The sequence below is a fragment of the Chanodichthys erythropterus genome, chromosome 4 (genome assembly GCF_024489055.1).
Source record: "Chanodichthys erythropterus isolate Z2021 chromosome 4, ASM2448905v1, whole genome shotgun sequence".
Lineage (NCBI taxonomy): Eukaryota > Metazoa > Chordata > Actinopteri > Cypriniformes > Xenocyprididae > Chanodichthys > Chanodichthys erythropterus.
This window is the reverse complement of record NC_090224.1, coordinates 32,607,723-32,630,172: the sequence shown is the minus strand read 5'-3', so window position 1 is coordinate 32,630,172 and position 22,450 is coordinate 32,607,723. Positions and strand designations below refer to the sequence as shown.

The 22,450-nt window shown below is 35.4% G+C and overlaps 1 protein-coding gene across 1 annotated transcript; it reads left to right on the top strand.

Annotated features, from left to right (window-relative positions):
• The first annotated feature begins 1,869 nt into the window (after positions 1-1,869).
• tmem30ab (transmembrane protein 30Ab) lies at positions 1,870-12,877 on the top strand. Its single transcript, XM_067384753.1, has 7 exons — positions 1,870-2,297; positions 2,443-2,562; positions 5,318-5,425; positions 8,006-8,090; positions 8,180-8,320; positions 8,410-8,616; positions 11,700-12,877. The coding sequence occupies exons 1-7, from the start codon at positions 2,055-2,057 to the stop codon at positions 11,891-11,893; spliced, it is 1,098 nt and encodes a 365-aa protein (XP_067240854.1). The 5' UTR covers positions 1,870-2,054; the 3' UTR covers positions 11,894-12,877.
• The last annotated feature ends 9,573 nt before the right edge of the window (positions 12,878-22,450 follow it).

The following is a 22,450-nucleotide window of genomic DNA, read 5'->3' as shown; positions in this document are numbered from 1 at the left end:
AACCACATAGCTTACAGAAAATGCAAATAGTTTTGATTTTTTTTTAAAGTAATAGAATAAATAATAATTGAATATACACAGATGAGCCAAAACATTAAGACCACTTGTGCTGTGCTGCCAAAACACTGCCGATCTGCCAAGGCAGGGACTCTTCAAGCCCCCTGAAGATGTCCTGTGGTATCTGATGTTAGCAACAGATCCTTCAAGCCCTGTAAGTTGTGAGGTGGAGCTGCCGTGGATAAAACCTGCTGGTCCAACACATCCCACAGATGCTCAATATTGAGATCTGGGGAATTCGGAGGCTATAGGACAACACCTTGAACTCTCCATCATGGGTCATTCATTCGGGGTGAGTTATCCTGTGAAAGAGGCCACTTCCACCAGGGGACAACACTGTCATGAAGGGGTGTACCTGGTCTGCAACAATGTTTATGTAGGTGGCGTGTGTCAAATTTACATCAAGAATGGCAGGCCCCAGGGTTTCCCAGAAGAACATTGCCCGGAGCATCACACTGCCCCCACCGGCTTGTCATCATCCCACAGGGCATCCTGGTGCCATCGCCTTGCCATAACAATTTAGCCCTTGTCTCTCAGATCCTTATTCCTGCCCATTTCTCCTGCATCCAACATGTTAATTATTGTACCATATAATCTATCCAGATTTACTATACCACAGATTAATTCCATAACAACCATTAGACAACACTTTAAAAAAAGCTGTATATTTGCTTTACATTTGTACACAGCTTGCATAGTTGCGATAGTCTTTCCTTCCGCATTTTGACAGGAAGTTACTTAGATCAAAGATGTTTTTTTTTAAATGAATGAATAAATAAATAATGATGTGCTTGGATAAATAATTTATAATAAATACTACAATAAAAATGGTCAAATTTGATTACATTTACATTACATTTCTTAAACTATTTACATTTCTTAAACAGTGTTTTTTTTAATAAAACAAAATAATAATAAAGGCAGATATGCAACAATTGGATTGTTATAAAATTATATATTAAATTAAACACACAATTTTTCCTACTAATTTCTTTGTAACTTCTCTGAGTGGTGGTGTAATGTGGTATGACACGCCTGCCAGATTTCTGATTCATTTAAACGAATCGGTTCGTCTCACCGATTCATTTGAGTCATCCTGTTCATCAACAGGATGACTCATAACAGCGGTGGGGAATAAACTTGCAGTATTTTATCAAAGATTACAAGTTGTAGGCCTACCTGTATACTGTAGTCTATATTTTTCAAGGTCTAACAGGCTCTTTATAGCTTGTCAACTTACCATGTTAGATCTCATTATGACATTTATGATGATTACTTTCTTAAGTTAAAGGTGCTATTGTGTATGATCATATGAACGTGTATTAATACAAATATGAACAGGTTGTTGTAAGTAGGCTGTTATTTCAAGGTTAACATGCTAACTTAATAAAACTCAATTAGGATGTAGCCAATGTGAACTCAATCATTTTAACACATTTACAACATAATAGCCTTAAAATTACTTTTTTAATTATGTGTTTAGACTGTCAAATTTATTCGGGACAGTGAATAATATGTTTTATAACAACAAGTGAAGACCGAATGATTGAACAACAAACTGTCAAAAAACAAACTATATTTTGGTAACATAATTACAGGTTTTCAGATAAAATGCAGCTCAATAAATGTCTCTGCCTATAAGCTACATCATTATTAGACAGTGTTTACATCAAATCAAATCAAATCAATAATTTTCAGCCCTGAACATAGTTATTCAAACAAACAAAACAGCTCAGCAATTCACAAATCAGTTCGACTGAGTCAAAAGAACCGCGAACTGGTGATTCGCGAATCACACTAACTGACACTTCCTGTAGCTAGCACCGCCTCAAACAAAACAAGCAACTTTCATTACAACCTAGAGAGAAGGCCGCTGTGTAGATAATCTACTGCAGCGGACATATAAAAACACTTTTATATCAACTACGCGTCTGTAATCGAGGAATCGTGTGTTTAAATACAAATATTGAAGCTGTGAGCTGGTATTAACAGCTATTATGGCGTCCAGCTACAGCGCGAAAGAGGAAGACGGTCATCACTCCGGATCCGCGGGGCTCGGCGGAGCCGCCATTCGGACCAGAAAGCCCGACAACACCGCCTTCAAACAGCAGCGGTTACCGGCCTGGCAGCCGATCCTGACCGCGGGGACCGTGTTGCCCGCATTCTTCGTCATCGGCCTCATCTTCATTCCCATAGGAATCGGCCTCTACGTGACGTCCAACAACATCAAAGAGATAGAGGTTCGAGCACCGAGTGTTAGGTGTCATTTTATTCACAAATACACAGAAAATAGATGTTTATTTGGACTTAATGCGGTGGATATGAAGTATTAATCTGGGCACATGTGTTATGTAACTGTGTGTAAGCATGTATTTGTGTTCACAGATTGATTATACCGGGACTGACATGTCCAGTCCGTGTTTTAACTGCTCTCAAAGCTTCAGCTGGAACAGCACGACTCCATGCAAATGTGTCCTGTCCTTTTCTCTAGACCAGCCTTTCGAGGTGAGTGTTTATGACCTGCCTATTATGCTGCATTCCTTTTAAAGGGATAGTTAAGCCATAATAATGTTTTGTCGTTTAAGTTACTCACTCTTATGTTGTTCCAACTCCATGTGACTTAACCCTTTAAAAGTCTGACATATGAAACTATAGCTAGAAAGATGTAGAGGGGGAAAAAGTAAATGAAAACAATACTTGAGTAAAAGTACAGATATCTTACAGAAAAATAATGGTCTGAAAATCAACCCCTGGCTGAGACAAAGACATACATTAAAGGGTTAGTTCACGCAAAAATGAAAATAATGTCATTTATTACTTACCCTCATGCCGTTCCACACTTGTAAGACCTTCGTTCATTTTCAGAACACAAATTAAGATATTTTTGTTGAAATCCAATGGCTCAGTGAGGCCTGCGTAGCCAGCAATGACATTTCCTCTCTCTAGATCCATTAATGTACTAAAAACATATTTAAATTAGGGCTGCGACGATTGATCGCGATTAATCGTTTGCAAAATAAAAGTCTGTTTACACATAATATATATATATATATATATATATATATATATATATATATATATATATATATATCTATATATGTGTGTGTTCTGTGTATAATAATTATGTATATATAAATACACACACATTCATGTATATATTTAAGAAAAATTTTATATTTATATATAAAATATTTGTTTATATGTAATATATAAATATATATATATATTTATAATACATGCATTTATTTCTAAACTTTATACCTGTACGTGTGTGTATTTATATATACATAATTATTATACACAGAACACACACATATATATTACGTGTAAACAGACTTTTATTTTGCAAACGATTAATCGCAATTAATCGTTCCAGCACTAATTTAAATCGGTTCATGTGAGTACAGTGGTTCAATATTAATATTATAAAGCGATGAGAATATTTTTTGTGCACCAAAAAAACCCAAAATAACGACTTATATAGTGATGGCTGATTTCAAAACACTGCTTCATGAAGCTTCGGAGCGTTATGAATCTTTTGTGTCGAATCAGCTGTTCGGCGCGCTAAAGTCACGTGATTTCATCATGATTCGATACACTGATTCATTTATGCTCCGAAGCTTCATGAAGCAGTGTTTTGAAATCGGCAATCACTATATAAGTCGTTATTTTGGTTTTTTTGGCGCACCAAAAATATTCTAGTCGCTTTATAATATTAATATTGAACCACTGTACTCACATGAACTGATTTAAATATGTTTTTAGTACATTAATGGATCTTGAGAGAGGAAGTGTCATTGCTGGCTATGCAGGCCTCACTGAGCCATCAGATTTCAACAAAAATATATTATTACAACAAAAGTAATAAATGACATTATTTTCATTTTTGGGTGAACTAACCCTTTAAAGTTGAAGGACCCAAACTCAGTTTGCTTTTTCCATACAATAAAACTTTTTAGTGCTCACTGAATGTCAAAGTGGTATAAGGACAAAAAACAGCACAAAAATATCTTAACATTTTCCATGTTTTCTGAAGCCTTCCACCTCTCATCTCTCTACTATTTTGAGCTTTTGCATATTCAAACTTGGCTATTTTTAACTTGTGTGTACAAGGCTTCCGGTGTCAACCGCTTCCATTTTTTTTTTTTCAGCTGTACAAAAACCTTCCTGTTATGCTACTTGATATTTCAAACTGGTATTTATAACCTTATTATTTTAACTTCTTATAGTAATAATAAATACTCTGGTTTGTAGCACAAATAGTTGTACTGTTTACTACACTTTATTCTTTTTAGTTATTTACTCATTGGCACTAATAAATTGGAAGTCTCTCACACTTTGATAGGAATTAAATGATTATCATATTCATTGCTCCATGGTATCGTTCATTATTCAGAAATATATGATACTGTAGTACTTTTTGTTAGTCATTTCATCGGTCGCTTATAGCTGTATTATGAGGAAGCAGTAAGCCTCGACTTTCCTGACTGATAACATCTGACATGCATTTTAAATCCAAATGTTCCCAGTTTATTTATTTATAGAGGATGTTTTACTGGTGGGTTAAGTGATGGGCTTTGATAACACTGTCAGTTCACAACTCTATTGTATCGTATCGGCCCCAAAAAATCCTGTCGGTGCATCCCTAATAATTAAGTCTTTATTTTTTAAGGAAAAATCACAATTTTTCATCCATGTTTTAATTTTAACAGTAAACCTGTTGTGCAGAATTTTGTTTAAATTTGATTAAAAATAAATGAATGTTTTGCCAAATTGCCTTTTTCAACAGAAAAATTAAAATACACAGCACAGAATTTTTGAAAAAAAAAAAAGCATAGGGCCCTATTATTGTAAACAAATTAATAAAGTTGCTTTTTTTAGTAATTCAATTAATTAGAAAGGTTTTTGATTATATTTTGTGATTTTTTTATATATATATATATATATATATATATATATATATATATATATATATAATTATATATTATTATATATATATATATAATTATATATTATTATATATATATATATATATATTAACTAAAAAGAATAAAGTGTAGTAAACAGTACAACTATTTGTGCTACAAACCAGAGTATTTATTATTACTATAAGAAGTTAAAATAATAAGGTTATAAATACCAATTTGAAATATCAAGTAGCATAACAGGAAGGTTTTTGTACAGCTGAAAAAAAACTGGAAGCGGTTGACACCGGAAGCCTTGTACACACAAGTTAAAAACTCTAACTTTATGTCTTCAGAGTAATGTCTTCATGTACTATGGCCTCTCAAATTTCTACCAAAACCATCGGCGGTATGTGAAGTCAAGAGATGACAGCCAACTTAATGGAGACGAACGATCACTTAAGGTATAGCACATTTGAATCTGTCTATCTGTCTGTCTGTCTGTCTGTATCTATCTGTGTTAGGGATGGTAAGATTAACCATTTACTGCATCGGCATAAAAGTTAATGATGCGATGAATCGATTTAAAAAGCTTCAATCATACACAAGTTGGCATTTGTATCGCAATGCATCATTTCTAACATATTTGCATCGGTAAAAAAATGATTTATTTATATAAAATTAATAGTAGATGCGCTATACTTTTTATTATTTAGAAAGTGACCAATAATTTGTGACCAATAAAGATTGATTTCTCCTCTATAAACTGTTTCTCAAGTGCGTTCTCTCATCACCACTGCTGTTATGTGAATATGACGTTTCACAACACGGAGACCAAGGCGTGTCCTGAGAGTCACAGAAGATAGATTAACATGTCACTGCAAAGGTCTGTTTGTGAAAGACCCATGCATTAGAAGTCAGAAGGCACTTAAGTTAATTTATTAATTTATCTGATTTGCTGTCTGTCTGAACCAAAGGATAAAAGCGAACTATCTGTTTAGGGCCCAATGATTTCCGCGATGCAGAAAACATGGATGGAATTGCAGAATCCATTCATAAAAATGGAATTGACTGTATATATAGCTCTGTAGACTAGAACACCCGTCAAAATAAGAGTCCCACCTTAGTAAAGGAGATTTCATACATATTTAAGGAGTGCAGATCTCATACATATTTAAACTTACAAAAAATATTAAAATGCATACAAAAACAAATTAGAAGATTAATCATAATAAAGTCTGTTACGATAAAGGATTAATATGTATTTAATTTATACAGTGAAGAATATGCAGTGCTATTTTACATTTTTACTTTATTTCTGTACCTGAAAACTATTAAAGGTGCCCTAGAATTAAAAATTTTCAAGAATTAAAGAGTTTCAAACTCCATTGTTTCCTCCTTATATAAATCTCATTTGTTTAAAAGACCTCCGAAGAACAGGCGAATCTCAACATAACACCGACTGTTACGTAACAGTCGGGGTATACGCCCCAAATATTTGCATATGCCAGCTCATGTTCAAAGCATTAGACAAGGGCAGGACGTCTGGATGTGCACAGCTGAATCATCAGACTAGGTAAGCAAGCAAGAACAATAGCGAAAAATGGCAGATGGAGCAATAATAACTGACATGATCCAAAATAATATTTTTAGTGATATTTGTAAACTGTCTTTCTAAATGTTTCGTTAGCATGTTGCTAATGTACTGTTAAATGTGGATAAAGTTACCATCATTTCTTACTGTATTCACGGAGACAAGAGCCGTCGTTATTTTTCATTATTAAACACTTGAAGTCTGTATAATTTATAAACACAACTTCATTCTTTATAAATCTCTCCAACAGTGTAGCATTAGCCGTTAGCCACGGATCACAGCCTCAAATTCATTCAGAATCAAATGTAAACATCCAAATTAATATAATACTCACATATTCTGATGCATGCATGCAGTATCTATGGGGTATTTTGAGCTGAAACTTCAGAGACATTCAGGGGATATCTTAGACTTGTATTACATCTTGTAAAAAAACGTTTGATGGCACCTTTAAACATACCTAAAAAAAACACTGTTTATTTCATATATATCTTTGTTCAGTTGTATTTATGCAGGCCTGCTGAATGTTAAATGGATCCAATCACTGTTCATTAGAAATTATTTGATGATGCAGCAATAAACCTGCTAGTATAATTTAATGCAGGTGTTTTTGAACTTTGCTGATTTATTTTGATGACAAAATTTCAAAACACAGGAAGTGACAAATATCAGTATCGTATCGGCCCCAAAAAATCTTGTCGGTGCATCCCTAATAATTAAGTCTTTATTTTTGAAGGAAAAAATCACACAATTTTTCATCCATGTTTTAATTTTAACAGTAAACCTGTTGTGCAGCATTTTGTTTAAATTTGATTAAAAATAAATGAATGTTTTGCCAAATTGCCTTTTTCACCAGAAAAATTAAAATACACAGCACAGAATTTAAAAAAATTCATAGGGCTCTATTATTGTAAACAAATTATTGAAGTTGCTTTTTTTAGTAATTCAATTAATTAGAAATGTTTTTGATTATATTTTGTGATTTTTTATATATATATATATATATATATATATATATATATATATATATATATATATATATATATATATATATATATATATATATATATATATTATTGACAGTCCTAATATTAATGGCGAAGCAAATAGAAACTAAATAGTTCACCTGATTTTGAGCTTAGCTGTCTGACATGTTTGACAGCATACTATGCTCCGCCAGCGCAAACACATGTCAACACAATGTCAACAAGTGCTGCATGTGAGCAGGGTTAGGCATCATGTATTTAAAAACATCTCCACACCTATTATATCCCTGTCAATCACCGACAGACATTGTCGCTTTTAATGAACTTTATACTGAGTGACACTGCAACAGCTGTCACCTGTTACAACAACACTGCTGTTTCCTGAATACAAGACGTACTTGATTTGATTCTATACAATTGTGTGTTATTGAATGAAGCTAAAAGTATATAATCTTATATTTCAGGAACCAAGTAAAGAATGTGAGCCTTACCGTGTTAATGTAAAGCCGATAGCCCCGTGTGGAGCCATTGCTAACAGCATGTTTAATGGTAAGACCTGGATCTGAATACTTGTCATTGTGCAAGACTGTTTCCTCAAGAGTTTTAATATCGATTGTCTCTTTCACTCTTTGCTTCAGACACATTGGACTTGTTTTACCTTGATCCCAATGGAACAAAAACCCAAATTCCACTTATCAAAAAAGGGATCGCATGGTGGACTGACAAACACGTGAAGTTCAGAAACCCTCCTGGCAGTAATCTTACTGCTGTTTTTATAGGTATAATTCTAAATATATACTTGCATGTATACTGTGATGAATTGGCATGTGCTTTGTACACATCTCTAACTAAAACACTCCTCTTCCAGATACAGCCAAGCCGATCAACTGGCACAAGCCTGTTTATGAGCTGGACACTGACCCAGACAACAACGGCTTCATAAATGAGGATTTCATTGTATGGATGCGCACGGCTGCCCTCCCCACCTTCAGAAAGCTCTACCGCATCATTCAGAAGAAGAACAACCAGACACCCACACTGCCCAGAGGCAACTACACCCTTGAAGTCACCTACAGTATCCTTGCTTTGCATACCTTTAAAACATGAATAGCGAACAGTGTGTTTATAGCCGTGTTTCCACGGCAGGAACTTTCCCCAGGAACTAGAGACTTTGGGGTGGTACTTGGTGTGTTTTAACCACAGGGACCAGGTTCTAAATGAAGTTCCAGGTAAAAATTCGCCCCTCAGAAATTCACCCTTCCAGCAAAGTAGTACTTTTTCAAAGTTTAGGAATGAGGTTCAGGCTTTATTAAGCTTATATGTGGAGGACGAAATCCAGCGGGAACTGGAAAGTCGCACAGTGCTACGTCACCAGACTAATCTTCACGGTACCTTAGGCCGCAATAGAAACAGAAACAGATCGGGGGCAGTGTTGCCAAGTCCGTGGTTTTCTTGAGGAATTGGGCTACTTTTACACTGTTGCCGCAGGTTATTTTTCATGTCCGCAGATTGAATCGAACCAAAATAACGTGAAATTTATCCCCTGGAATGCAAATTTTACCAGGGGAGCCCCGCCAAAAAAGCAGATTTTACCCCCTGAAATGCGATTGGGCTAGTTTTGAGAAGCAATTGGACGGGTTTTGTTGTGAAAACCTGGCAACCCTGTCTGGGGTGGGGGAAAGTCCCTGGGACAAATTGTTGAGTATTTTCGTTGGAAACGCAGCTTTTGTGAGGAGTAAGCTAAAATGAACAAGAAATATTTCCGATTCTGCATGACATGGAACATTGTCAAGTCATAGTCCGATAACGTTTGTTTTATTCAAATTATTAGGCTGATCAGATTTTTTGCAATTTAAATGATTATATTCAATTAAAATTAGAATTAGAAGCATTTTTCTAGTGTTCTTTGACTTGGGTTAGTATACACTATTGTTCAAAAGTTTTGGGTTCTTAAAATTTTTCTTTTGAATGAAATTATTACTTTTGTTCAGAAAGGATGTATTAAATTGATCAAAAAAAAAAAAGAAGAGACATTTATAATCTTACAGAGGATTTCTATTTCAAATGAATGATCTATATTTAGCAGCACAACTGTTTTCAACATTGATAATTAGTAATGTTTCTTGAGCATCAAATCAGCATATTAGAATGATTTCTGAAGGATCATGTGACTCTGAAGACTGGAGCATTCACGTTGCCTCGTAATTCATGTAATAACGAGATTCGAGCTTGTAAAAAACGTTCATTGTAGAGCTTGTAATTTCAGCTTGTAAGCTGGGAGTTTTCTGAAAGCTCCCAGATGTATCACGTGGCCACTGTACCATCTGACCGCTGTAGATTCATTTAGGCGTTGATAGTGGTGCCATAGAAATTCATAATTCCCGGTCAAAAGAACGTGAACAGCTCCGAATACAACGTCACGTGTTGTCATCTCAAGATTCCGGAATATACGAGGTGGCGTGAGCGCAGCATAATGATGCTGAACATTCAGCTTTAATTACAGAAATAAATTACATTTTAATTACATTTATGTATTCAAATAGAAAAGTTACTGTAAATTGTAGTCATTATTCACAATATTACTGTTTTTACTGTGTTTTTGATCAAATAAATGCAGCCTTGGTGAGCAGAAGAGACTTACGTTCTTTCAAAAACTTCTTTCTGAACCAAACTTTTGAACGATAATGTATATTTGCTCTGAAATAGCCAGAAGTCGTTTTTCTATCCGTGGAATCGTAACCACAATATTTGACTAGTAATTAAAATATTTCATGCAAGAACTACAATACAGTCAAAATTTAGTTTAAAAATAAAAATGATCAAGGCATGTTTTTACTAAATGAAGGAAGACAATTAATAGTGTTATATGTAACAATATATACTAATATAACAATACAATGTGATAAATATCCATGCTTACCTAAAATATGCTTCTAATAAACCTTTTTGAAACTGCACAGGAACTCAATGAACAATAATGAGTGATAACACAAACTGATGTTTTAATTTTTGAAATTATTTATTAAAAAAATTAAAGAAAGAAAACTGAAACTAAATGAATAAATAGTTTTTTTTTAAATGAGGAACAAATACATTTTTTTTTTCTGTAGTCAGTATTATGCCACAATAACTGAATCAGTTCTTAAAGTACGGAAGAGGATTAGGACCAAGCAATAATAAAAAAAATAAAACCATCTCGAGATTAAAGTTGTTAAATTTCAAGAAAAAAGTCGAGATAAAATATTGAGAATAAACTCGTTAAATTTTGAGAAAAAAGTTTAGATAAAATGTTGAATAAAGTCATTAAATTACGAGAAAAAAGTCATTAAATTATGAGAACAAATGTTAAATTACGAATTTGTTCTCATAATTTAACGACTTTTTTTCTCGTAATTTAATGACTTTATTCTCAACATATCTTGACTTTTTTCTCGAAATTTAACGACATTTTTCTAATAATTTAACGAGTTTGTTTTCGTAATTTAACGACTTTATTCTCAACATTTTATTTGGACTTTTTTCTCAAAATTTAACAACTTTAATCTCGAGATGGTTTCATTTTTTTATTATTGCTTGGCCCTAATCCTCTTCCGTATTAAAGAGTTAGTTGACCCAAAAATGAAAATTCTGTCATTAATTACTCACCCTCATGTCTTCCCACACCTGTAAGACAATCATTCATATTCAGGACACAAATCAAGACATTTTTGATGAATTCTGATTGCTCAGTGAGGCCTGAATTGCCAGCAAGACAATTAACACTCTTTCTAATGCCCAGAAAGCCACTAAAGACAGTTCATGTGACTACAGTGGTTCAACCTGAATGTTATGAATTTACGCAAATACGTTTTGTGCACCAAAAAAAACAAAATAACGACTTTATTCAACAATATCTAGTGATGGGCGATTTCAAAATACCGCTTCATGAAGCTTCGGAGCTTTACGAATCTTTTGTTTCGAATCAGTGGTTTGGAGCGCGTATCAAACTGCTACTTTTCCTTAGTCTCAGCGATGGTGTGGACTGATTGTTTTGTCTTAAGTTAAAGCATATTAAAAACACCACATAGACATAAACAAAATTAAAAACTTGATTTTCACCACTAGGGGTCTTTTCTAACTACTAAAATGACATTGTTTCCTCAACCACTTACCCCTCAGACTACCCCGTCCGCAGCTTCGAGGGCCGGAAGCGTATGATCCTCAGCACCATCTCCTGGATGGGAGGGAAAAACCCCTTCTTGGGCATCGCCTACATAACGGTGGGCTCCATCTGCTTCTTCCTCGGTGTGGTGCTCCTTTTCATTCATCACAAATACGGAAACCGCAACAACAGCTCTGATATCCCCAGTTAAGCTTGTGGAGTGTACGCGCTCTGTCAGGCACACAGGGTTTGTGTCTGTGCGTATGAATAGCATGGCAGTGATTCGAGTATAAAATTGTAAACTGTGCAAGACAGCATTTGACCACTCGATGTTCAGCTTATTTATTTCTCAAGATAAAGATGTTGTGTCCACTTCAAAGTTTTATTTTTTAATTTTTATTCTTTCTGATGATGGTTCATTTCAAGCATGATTTGACCGGTGATATGCACGTCTGTTTAAGGCTGAGGATATTTATTTATGATTGATATTTATGGTAGCTTGTTTCCACCATGGAATAAAAAATGAAAACGTGATTGCGACTTTTTTCCTCAGAATTAGAGATATAAATTTGCAATTGCAAGGGGGAAAAAGTCAGAATTGTGAGATAAAAAGTCGTGCTGGAAACAAGCTTCCATACATATTCCAAGATATATCCAATACAGAGTTGTATAAACTAAATGAATGTATATTTGTATTTCATAGAAATGGTTTTTACTTTTAGCCAAAAGTGATGTTTAAACAGGCCAATATAATATGACTACTTCATTTTTAAGTTTAATATAAAAAGAGTAATTTCACTTTTCCTCTGAGGTTTGTAAAAGCAAATACTGAAGCTGTGTTTCCTTCCAAACTCCTTAGTAGTGCCAGATTATGATGGGGATCAAACACATATATATCTAATTTTTGAGGACTGTTACTTTCCTTTTTGTTTTCTGGAGATGCTTGTGCTCTTTGCTGTGTGTACTTCATGGCTTGCAAGGACCAAATGTTTAGTTCTGTGTCTATTTAATTGAAACAGTCTTGGGCTCATTTTGGCTGTCATGTCTTTTTTAAGTGTTATGTTTTAAGCATGTCTGCCTCTAACAAATAAGCACTTTAGAATGTGACAAGCCATATGTTTTTGGCCAGGTTTTAGGAGTGTGTCTTTTGTTGTTGGGCGAATAAAATGTCTAATTACTGAACTTCTTGAATTTTTCGTTGTGTTACAGTAAACTTGCATTCTTTATCATCAGGAGACAGTGCCAAATGAAGACCAGCTGAAGACTGAATTAACATGTACAGGAAAAATATCACTTTATTAAGCAACTGACAGACTTTATCCAATGCTACAATAAAACAAATTTGAAATTGTAGTTCAATCTAGAAATGTTGAAATGAAAATTATCCCATGATTTACTCGCTCTCAAGCCATCCTATGTGTATATGACTTTCTTCTTTCAGACAAACACAATCACAGTTATATTAAAATATATTCTGGCTCTTCCAAGCTTTATAATGGGAGTGAATAGTAGCCAAGATTTTGAAGCCCAAAAAAAGCACATTGATCCATCATAAAAAAATAATCCATGCGCCTCCAGGGGGTTAATAAAGGCCTTCTGAAGCAATGCGATCCGTTTTTGTAAAAAAAATATCCATATTTATAACTTTATAAACTATAATCGCTAGATTCTGGTAATGTCCGTCAGTTCGTTCACAACAGTGTTGAGGTGTATGTTGTAAGAGTAGTGTAAGCTTAGGTGCGGTTCATAAACGTCAAAACCTCAAGCTCCTCCACCTTTAAAATTTCTCATTTTAGACTTCTAATCCATGACCGGTGTTTTGTTTTGCTCTATCCGTGTTCGTCACGTCATGTGTCAGGAAGTCAGTGATTCTAGTTTATAAAGTTATAAATTTGGTTATTTTTCTTACAAAAATGCATTGCTTCCTTTCAGAAGGCCTTTATTAACCCCCTGGAGCCGTATGAATTACTTTCATGATGGATGGATGTGCTTTTTTGGGCTTCAAAATCTATTCTTCTCTCTCTACTATTCACTCCCATTATGAATATATTTTTAATATAACTCTGATTGTGTTTGACTGAAAGAGGAAAGTCATAAACACCAAGAATGGCTTGAGGGTGAGTAAATTATTGGATAATTTTAATTTTTTTAGGTGAACTAACCCTTTAAATTTATTGAGAGTTTTTGGGATGTGCTGGAGAAGACTTTACAGAGTGCTTGACTCTTGCATTGTCAATACTAGATATTGCACAAACATTGATGCATTTCTTGATGGAAATAACATCACAACATTTATTTCCATTAAAAGGAGCATACATTTTTGGTCAAGATTCTAGAGTCACTCACTCTGTAAAGTCTACTCTAGGTTTGGAATGACATAATAGTGAGTAAACAATGATATTTTCTAAACACTATTTAGAAATTAAAGGTGCTAAAGAAGATGTTTTGTTTTATACATTTTTGCAATATTACTTGAAACTGTCTTTACTAACTGATAAAAGACTATTTATTATTAGGTGCACTGAAAGGAATAATATTAATATACATCATCTGTGCACGAGGTAGGGCCTTAAAAACATCAGCCAATTGTTTACACGATCATCGCATGAACGATTGGCCCTCTGGCTTGTCAATCACTGCCGTGACGTTCCTTGTGAGAGACGTGCGCGGCTGCGCGCTCCAGTAGCTTTCCACACTCCACAGGCGCCGCATGCGATGTTTTTGTCCGGAGACAGGAGTAACAGATTATGAGTTACCTGCGGTGAGTCCGACATAATGAATCCACTAACACGACACAGCGAATGCCGGTGGTAAACACTCGTGTTCCAATACTCGTGCACGAGTTTTGGGAGGTGTTCCTTTGAAATGAGCTGTGAAGGAGGGGGGTTGTTCTTACACATGCACTCATTTCAAAAACTCACTAACAGTCTTTGGATTCTCAGTCGACGAAAAATCTCTATCACCTTTAAGCTATAAATGAAAAGCAAAAAAAGTCATTGGCCATTTTTGGTTCAGTCATTGGCCATAACTGAATGAAAATCACTTTTTTACATTTTAATCAAATTTTAAAGTTTTGAAAATGCATTCAGTCCATATGGAGATCAATTAGTTCTTTGCAAATGATGATGCAACTCATAAAAACAAGTGATATTGAGTGTTATTTCAAAAGACGCTCATGATCTGTCTTGTTCTCTCTAATTACATTTTTGAGACATACCCCAGTACATGATAATGTAATGTTTTTTGTTTGTTTTGGATTTTTTTTTTTTTTTTTTTTTTTTGTGAGGCTAGCTAATTTTTAAGAAAGCATGTGATGAATAAATGAAAATAGCACTGCATTATATGTCTTTCTATCAATAAGGAGAAATATTTCCTCTCTTTTAGTGCAGAAGAGACTCTGAAGATGAATGCATGTATAGCAACTTAAGCAGCACTGAAAGAGCTATTTTCATTCATTAGTCTTCAAACTAAAAGATTAAACCCAAACTGGATGAACAAGGACCAACAGTTGAGGTGTCTGCAAAGCTGTGAATAATCTGATAGCCTCTGGCTTCTTCATTACACCATAACCAACATCTGTTCTCTCCTGCTGTTGGTTTGTTGGACTGCCTGCAAAGACCAGCTGCTCGTATAGGCCCAGAGGAAAAGTGCTGGATTAATTACCTGCTTCCCAACCCAAGTGCGCTCTTTTACTCCCTCCCACACCATCAGACCACCTCTGGCACCATGGCTGACCTCACTCAACATCAGGACCAATTGAGATGTTCTGCTGTGAGATAATGATGAGCACTGGAGTTACTGTTTCTCTGTTCTCCTGTCAGTTAGTCACAGACTTTCTTAGCAAGTTCAGTTAATGATCTTGGGTATCAGAGAGAGTGAGACTTCCCAGAAGATTTAAAAGTTTAGAAAAGATTTTGAAAATTGGTTCAAAAACTGTTCATGTGTACATAAGTCTGTGCATGTCTGTCTGTCAGATCTTTTATCTGCTGATGATATATATATATATATATATATACACACACACACACACACACATATACATATGTACAGTACATATCGATACTGAAATATCTAAACCTTCCAATACTCATTTTCCACAGAATGGATACATGATACCAGCTGCACTTTCACAAACAAAATAATGTCAAAATGCCGGTCTTGGCGAGTATTCATGTAAACAAAGTCATGTTTTAAGTGAACGTAAACAGTTGAGAAAGAAAACGCATGTGTAACAGTATAATGGATCTGTGCGACTGGTCTTAAAGTGACAGCAGCCTAATATACCTGCTGCCAAATTATGAGATAATATAAAAAAAATCTATATGGCAGTTATCCCCCATGGTATCAATGTCAAAATTTTGGCCAGTGAAAATGAGTGGCACAGTGCAATTAATTTCACAGTGAAATTAAAATACACTGAAATATGCCTTAAAGGTGCAGTAGGTGATCTGGGAAATGCTAATGTTAGCCTGCTAGCATTGAAAGCATACGGCCCAAAGCCACGCCTCCTCCAAAACACATGAACGCACACACAGAGCTGCTCTCGGCAAAGAGTCACAAGAGACGGCGGTAAACTACCTCATGTCTCAAAGCACATTACAATAACAACGAACGTAAACAACTTCGAGAGCTTGTACCTGACTGCTGCAGATTCATTTCGGTGTTGATACTGTTGACATGGAAACACATAATTCAGAGTCTGACTCAACAGCTCCGGTTAGAACGTCACGGGATGCCATCCCTTAATTAATGTAGTTATGGCGTGAACGCAGCATAAGCTTGTTGATTTGATTCGATAGGAACTGTAAAAAGTGGCTGCTGCTTGTTTGTGGTGCTCTGCGACTGTTGTCTGTCTACATAAACTCTGCATAACATGAAACACACTGATGACGTATAATGTCTGCGTAAAAAGGGTGCGTGAAGGTACATTGACACAGGCTGGTAGGACACTGTACTTTGTTTCATTTGGACTGAATATAAAGAATGGATGAACATTTTAGGGTCCTGTGCCTTCCACAGATGATATATATTTATAAAAAAAACATTTAGAACATTTAACAGTGACTGCTATCAGGATATGAGGAGACTTTCAACCAATACAAAAAAAAGTTTCTGTAGAGATTCACCTATTGCACCTTTAAGGATATTTATTGTGTAATTCATGCTACTGTAAGTGCATTGACATCATGAGCGCTCTGGTGTGTTGCCAGAGTGACATGGGGTGGATACAGAGAGCAGGGTAGCCCTGTCTAAATGATTCCTGAAGGAAAAGGCAAACTCGCTGTAGGAAAACACGGCTCACCAGACTGGGACGCCATTGCTGCTTTTGGACCTGTCACGTAATGAGAACTAATTGCAGAAGAGTTTTGTTAGCAGCTTCTCCAAACCCATCCATGTGACTGTTCAATCAGTGTTGCCCAGAGCACCAATGACAGGTTGCCAAAGGGCTCACCCCCTCACGGGGTAATCCCCTGTTACAGTGTGTATGAGTACATGTTTGTGTCTAAACATACACTGAAAATCTGGAATTCAAAATCTAATTTAAACCATTTAGTATGTCATTCCAAACCTGTATGATTTTCTTTCTTCTGTCGAATACTAAAGAAGATATTTTGAGAATTTTTTTTTTTTTTTTTTTGAGAAATGTCTCAATGTTTTTTGTTTTGTTTATGTTCATACAAGCTAGTCAATAGGGTCCAATGTTATCTGGACCCCACTCACTTTCAAATTATCTTCTTAAAATGGCTGCTTTTTAACCCTGTAAAGCCTACATTATCCTAATTGATATGCACATTTCTAAGGCCTTTACATTTTCAACATGACCAAAACGTAGCTGAAAAACCTGCTTTACAAAATATACTACATGCCTTCTTCATCTGACTGAAAATTCATACATTTGTAGCTAGTAAAAACCCTTTTTTTTAAAGTAAACTTTTGGTAACACTTTAGTTTAGGGTCCAATTCTTACTATTAACTAGTTGTTTATTAGCATGCATATTACTAGGATATTGGCTGTTTATTAGTACTTATAAACCACATAAAAAAGCCTTTGTTAAAAGTTAGTTAATAGTGAGAATTGGACCCTAAACTAAAGTGTGACCAAACTTTTATATTGTTAGTGATAATTCAAGATGAGCAGTTACTGGACTGAAGCTACTAAAGGTGATGATACACGGGGCATTTTTGAGCAATGTTGCCAGGCAGTTTTGCCGAGCAATGTTGCTTGGGCACTTTCCCATTGAGAATAGGCAACAAATTTCGATCTTAAGCATCCAGATAGAAATTTGTTGCCTATTCTCAATGGGAAAGTGCCCAAGAAACATCGCTCTGCAAAATTGCCTGGCAACATTGCTCAAAAAGTATCATCACCTTAAAGTTTACTTGATTACCCATACATATTTTTTTAGAAAAAACATTTAAAATGTGAGTATCAAATATAAAACATCAGACTTTTTTTATTTGTACATCTCTCAATCATATTGTATTGCAATATATATGTTTGGCCCCCACAATAAAAATGACAGAGCTTTGACCATAAAACCAAGAATTTAAATATCTTAAAAAGACATTATTGAGGAATATAGAGTGACAACAGATATTTATATGGATGTTATGAAAATAGTCAGTATCTGCTATACTCTTATAAAGATCTCACTGATTTACTTCACAAGATATCAGAATTTCATCTTACTTTTTGGGCATATAAATATCAGCATCTGCACCAAATTGCATATTTTAGGTCTCTGAATAAAATTAAAGGATTAGTTTACTTTCAAATTAAATTTATCCGAAGTTTTACTCACCCTCAAGCCATCGTTAGTGTATATGACTTTCTTCTTTCTGATGAAAACAACCGGAGATATTTCAATAAATATCCTGACGCATCTAAGCTAAACGTACTCCACACGGCTCCGAGGGGTTAATAAAGGCCTTCTGAAGCGAAGCGATGCTTTGTGTAAGAAAAATATCCATATTTAGCAAGTTCTAAAGTAAAATATCTAGCTTCCGCCAGACCGCATTCCGTATTCAACTTACGAAGAAAGAGTAAAGCCTCTCGCAGTTCAAAAGACTTGCGTAGCGTCTTACGCCTTCCATATTCAACTTACAAAAAAGCTTAACTGACATAATTTATGCTTTCTTTCTTAGAAAAGTGGTAGTTTTCATTTGAAAATGAAGTAATCCTTTAAGGTGTGCAATAAAAGAGCAATAAAAACCTGATGTGTCACATATGAAAAGACACATATGCAAACGTTTTTTTAAATATTTTGTCTAAAGGCTCAAGACCATTCCATTAAAAAAAATTCTAACTATTATTTATGTCAGACTTTAAAGGGTTAATAAATCAAATGATAAAATGGTGTTGGTGGGGAGATCACATTCCCAGAATACCTTAGTAACTGCACTATGCTAAAAACCACTCTGAAGACCTTAGCAACCACATAGCAAGCCCTAGCAACCACCCACAACACCCTAGAGGAATCAGTTGGGAATTACATAATATTATCATAATTTAACTAATTTCATTATGGTCATATAACAGAAACAGTGTCAGTCCTTTCATCTTTTATCCTGACAACAACTCCCTTAAAAAGATTCAAGTTTTTCTATCCATCCGATCAATTGTTCCCCCAAAGCTCCTGGTTCTCACGTCTGTGTTTTACTAATGAAGAGGAAACAGATTGTGACTTGTGCGACTCGCCTGCTTTCTTAATGAGAGAGGCATCAGAATTCGGCTCCAGTGGGGCCTGATTTTTGCATATATAGAGACCATCTGATACATCTGCTGCTATCTCTCCTGTGAGCACATCCTTCTTTCATTTGGATTTGCTGCTACAGGCTTTCTCATGTTGAGTCTCAGTACAATATTGGTAAGCAGTGCCTCTATTGTCTGTCCTATTTTCTGCTCCAACAGAGTAGCTGTGGGTAAACAAGCTGTTCACTTACTGTAATACATCTCTATTGTGATGTATATATATGAGTGAAATGGCTTCTCGAGCAAGAAAAAATGTAGGGTTTGGACCAATTGATAGGATGGTTGTGGTTTGCTATTGGTGGATCTTATTTGATTGACAGGTTGTCCCGCCCTCATACCAGTAAACATGCCATCAGAGGAGAAAAGAGATGCTGTAAGAGGGAGGGAAAGTTATTTTGAAAAAAAGAAAGAAAAAGACGTGCACGGATAAATCATTTATTATAAATACTGCCATATTTCATTAAAAAAAAGTCTGTTTTGTTTTCATGGTGACCTTTAAGCCTTTGAGATTGTGATGTCTGCAGTGCTGTTTGTGTCTTGACCTTGGAGGTTAATTGACAGAGTGTCCCGCTGAAAAACAGACCGCAGCAAGAAAAGAAGAGCAGGGACTAATGACCCTGTTTGGTCCTGTTCAGGCCTGTAATCACAGCAGCCATTTGATCTATCTTCAGACAGAAGAAGGAAGGTCAGACTTTTAGTGTAACAGCAAAGATTGCTCTTGCCTGTAGGACCGTTTCATAGAAGCTTTGCTATATATAAATGCGCTATTGATTGTCAGTAAACAACCAGGGCATTAAAAACGTAATATATTCTGTGTTTATGAGTCTGGAAAGACTTAATAACAAGCAGTACATTGACATCTAAAGCTATTTTTTATCATGTCTGCTCATCTCACACACACACACACATGACATAATGATTTTATACTGTATAAACTGTATATTCTATTCCCAACTTTATTACAGAAAACTTTCTGCACACTGTAAAAAATGTACCCGTAAATTTACAGTAAAATACTGGCAGCTGTGGTTCCAGCCATTTACTGTAATTTTACTGTTTCAACACCGTTTTTCCATTTTACAGCTGTGCTGTAATTTCACAGTAAAATACTGGCAGCTGTGGTTCCAGCCATTTACCGTAATTTTACGGTTTCAACACCGTTTTTCCATTTTACAGCTGTACTGTAATTTTACAGTAAAATACTGGCTGCTGTGGTTCCAGCCATTTACCGTAATCAAAGACTATAGAATAACACAAGACATGTCACTCGTATTGTTTTGAATGGGAGAAAGTGAAACGCGCAATATGGCGGAAAAAGTCCCGCCTTCAAAATAAGAGCCAATCGCCGACTGGTAAAGTCATCGCATCACTGCAGCGGCCATTAGAAGCACTGGTTTCTATAGAAACAGTCAGACACGCGCCTCCGAAATGAGGCACAAGAGACATGCATTTAGGTCTGCGCATTCGCATTAGAAAAAAAAATTATGAGACAATTGTTGTCAGATTTCATTGGTGATTTCAAATATGAAATTTAATCGAAAGCTTGGCAAACAGCTTTGGAAAATTTCAAAGAGATAGGAGCTGCATGGATGCCCAGGATGCCTGAGAGGCATTTCAAAGATGGCCGTCGAGTGAAATGACTTGTCTTAAAGGGACTTTGCCATAATTCAACAGTACCAATACTGTTACCGTTTTACAGCTTTACTGTAATTTTACAGTAAAGTACTGGCAGCTGTGGTTCCAGCCATTTACCGTAATTTTACAGTTTCAACACAGATTTTCCATTTTACAGCTGTACTGTAATATTACAGTAAAATACTGGCAGCTATGGTTCCAGCCATTTACCGTAATTCTACCATTTTAATACTGTTTTACATTGTACTTGCAGCAATGGTTACAGCTATAATTCTACAATATAGAAAAATTAAAACATTACATAAACAATACATAATCTCTAGTATATGTAGGACAGGGATGGACAACTCCGGTCCTGGAGGGCCAGTGTCCTGCAGACTTTATCTCCATCCCTGATAAAAACTCACTTGCCTATAACTTTCTACTAATCCTAAAGATCTTGATTATCTGGTTCAGGTGTGTTTGATTAGGGTTGGAGCTAAACTCTGCTGGACACTGGCCCTCCAGGACCGGAGTTGTCCATCTCTGATGTAGGATATAATGCATACAGAAATGTCAAACTATTTTTTCAATAGATGGAGAGAAAATAAATAAAGAAGAAAGAGACTATGGTGCACCATTTGCCATTTATTAAAACAGGCAAAAAATAGAAATTGACAAACTGGCTGGAACTGACCCAAACTGATTCTCAGCATAAATACAAATAATAAGTTAAAGGGTTAGTTCACCCCAAAATGAAAATTCTGTCATTAATTACTCACCCTCATGTCGTTCCACACCCGTAAGGCTTTTGTTCATCTTCCGAACACAAATGATGATCTTTTTGATGGCAGTATGATAGAATACCACTTTGACGCTTCAAGAACTTCATAAAGAGATTGGAAAACGAATCGATATGAATCGAGGCATTTAGTATGCTTTTAACATTTAGTATATTTTAAAGCTATTTTAAATATGAGGACTCATGAAATGTCCTCATATTTCATGTTTAAGTCGTAATACCTGTGTAATACCCATGTCATTATACAAAGGAGATACACAAATAGTCTTTTAATTGAAGACTCAAACTTGGAAGCATATAGGAGCAAACAGAACAAACAACCACATTACCTTAAAACAACATCAATGCAAGACAAGGACTAGACAGAAACTGAGGGCTTATATACAAGGTGAACAAAGGACTAAACGAGACTAATTAACAAGGCACAGCTGAACTGAGGACACTAATCAAATGAGAAACCTACAAGTGGCGGGGAAACAAGGAACAAAGGAGAACATGTGACTAATAAAAAACAAACTCATACATGAACAGAACAGGGAAAACAGATCAAAATACAACTCAAAACAGACATAACCCTGACACATATGATGTTTTTAATG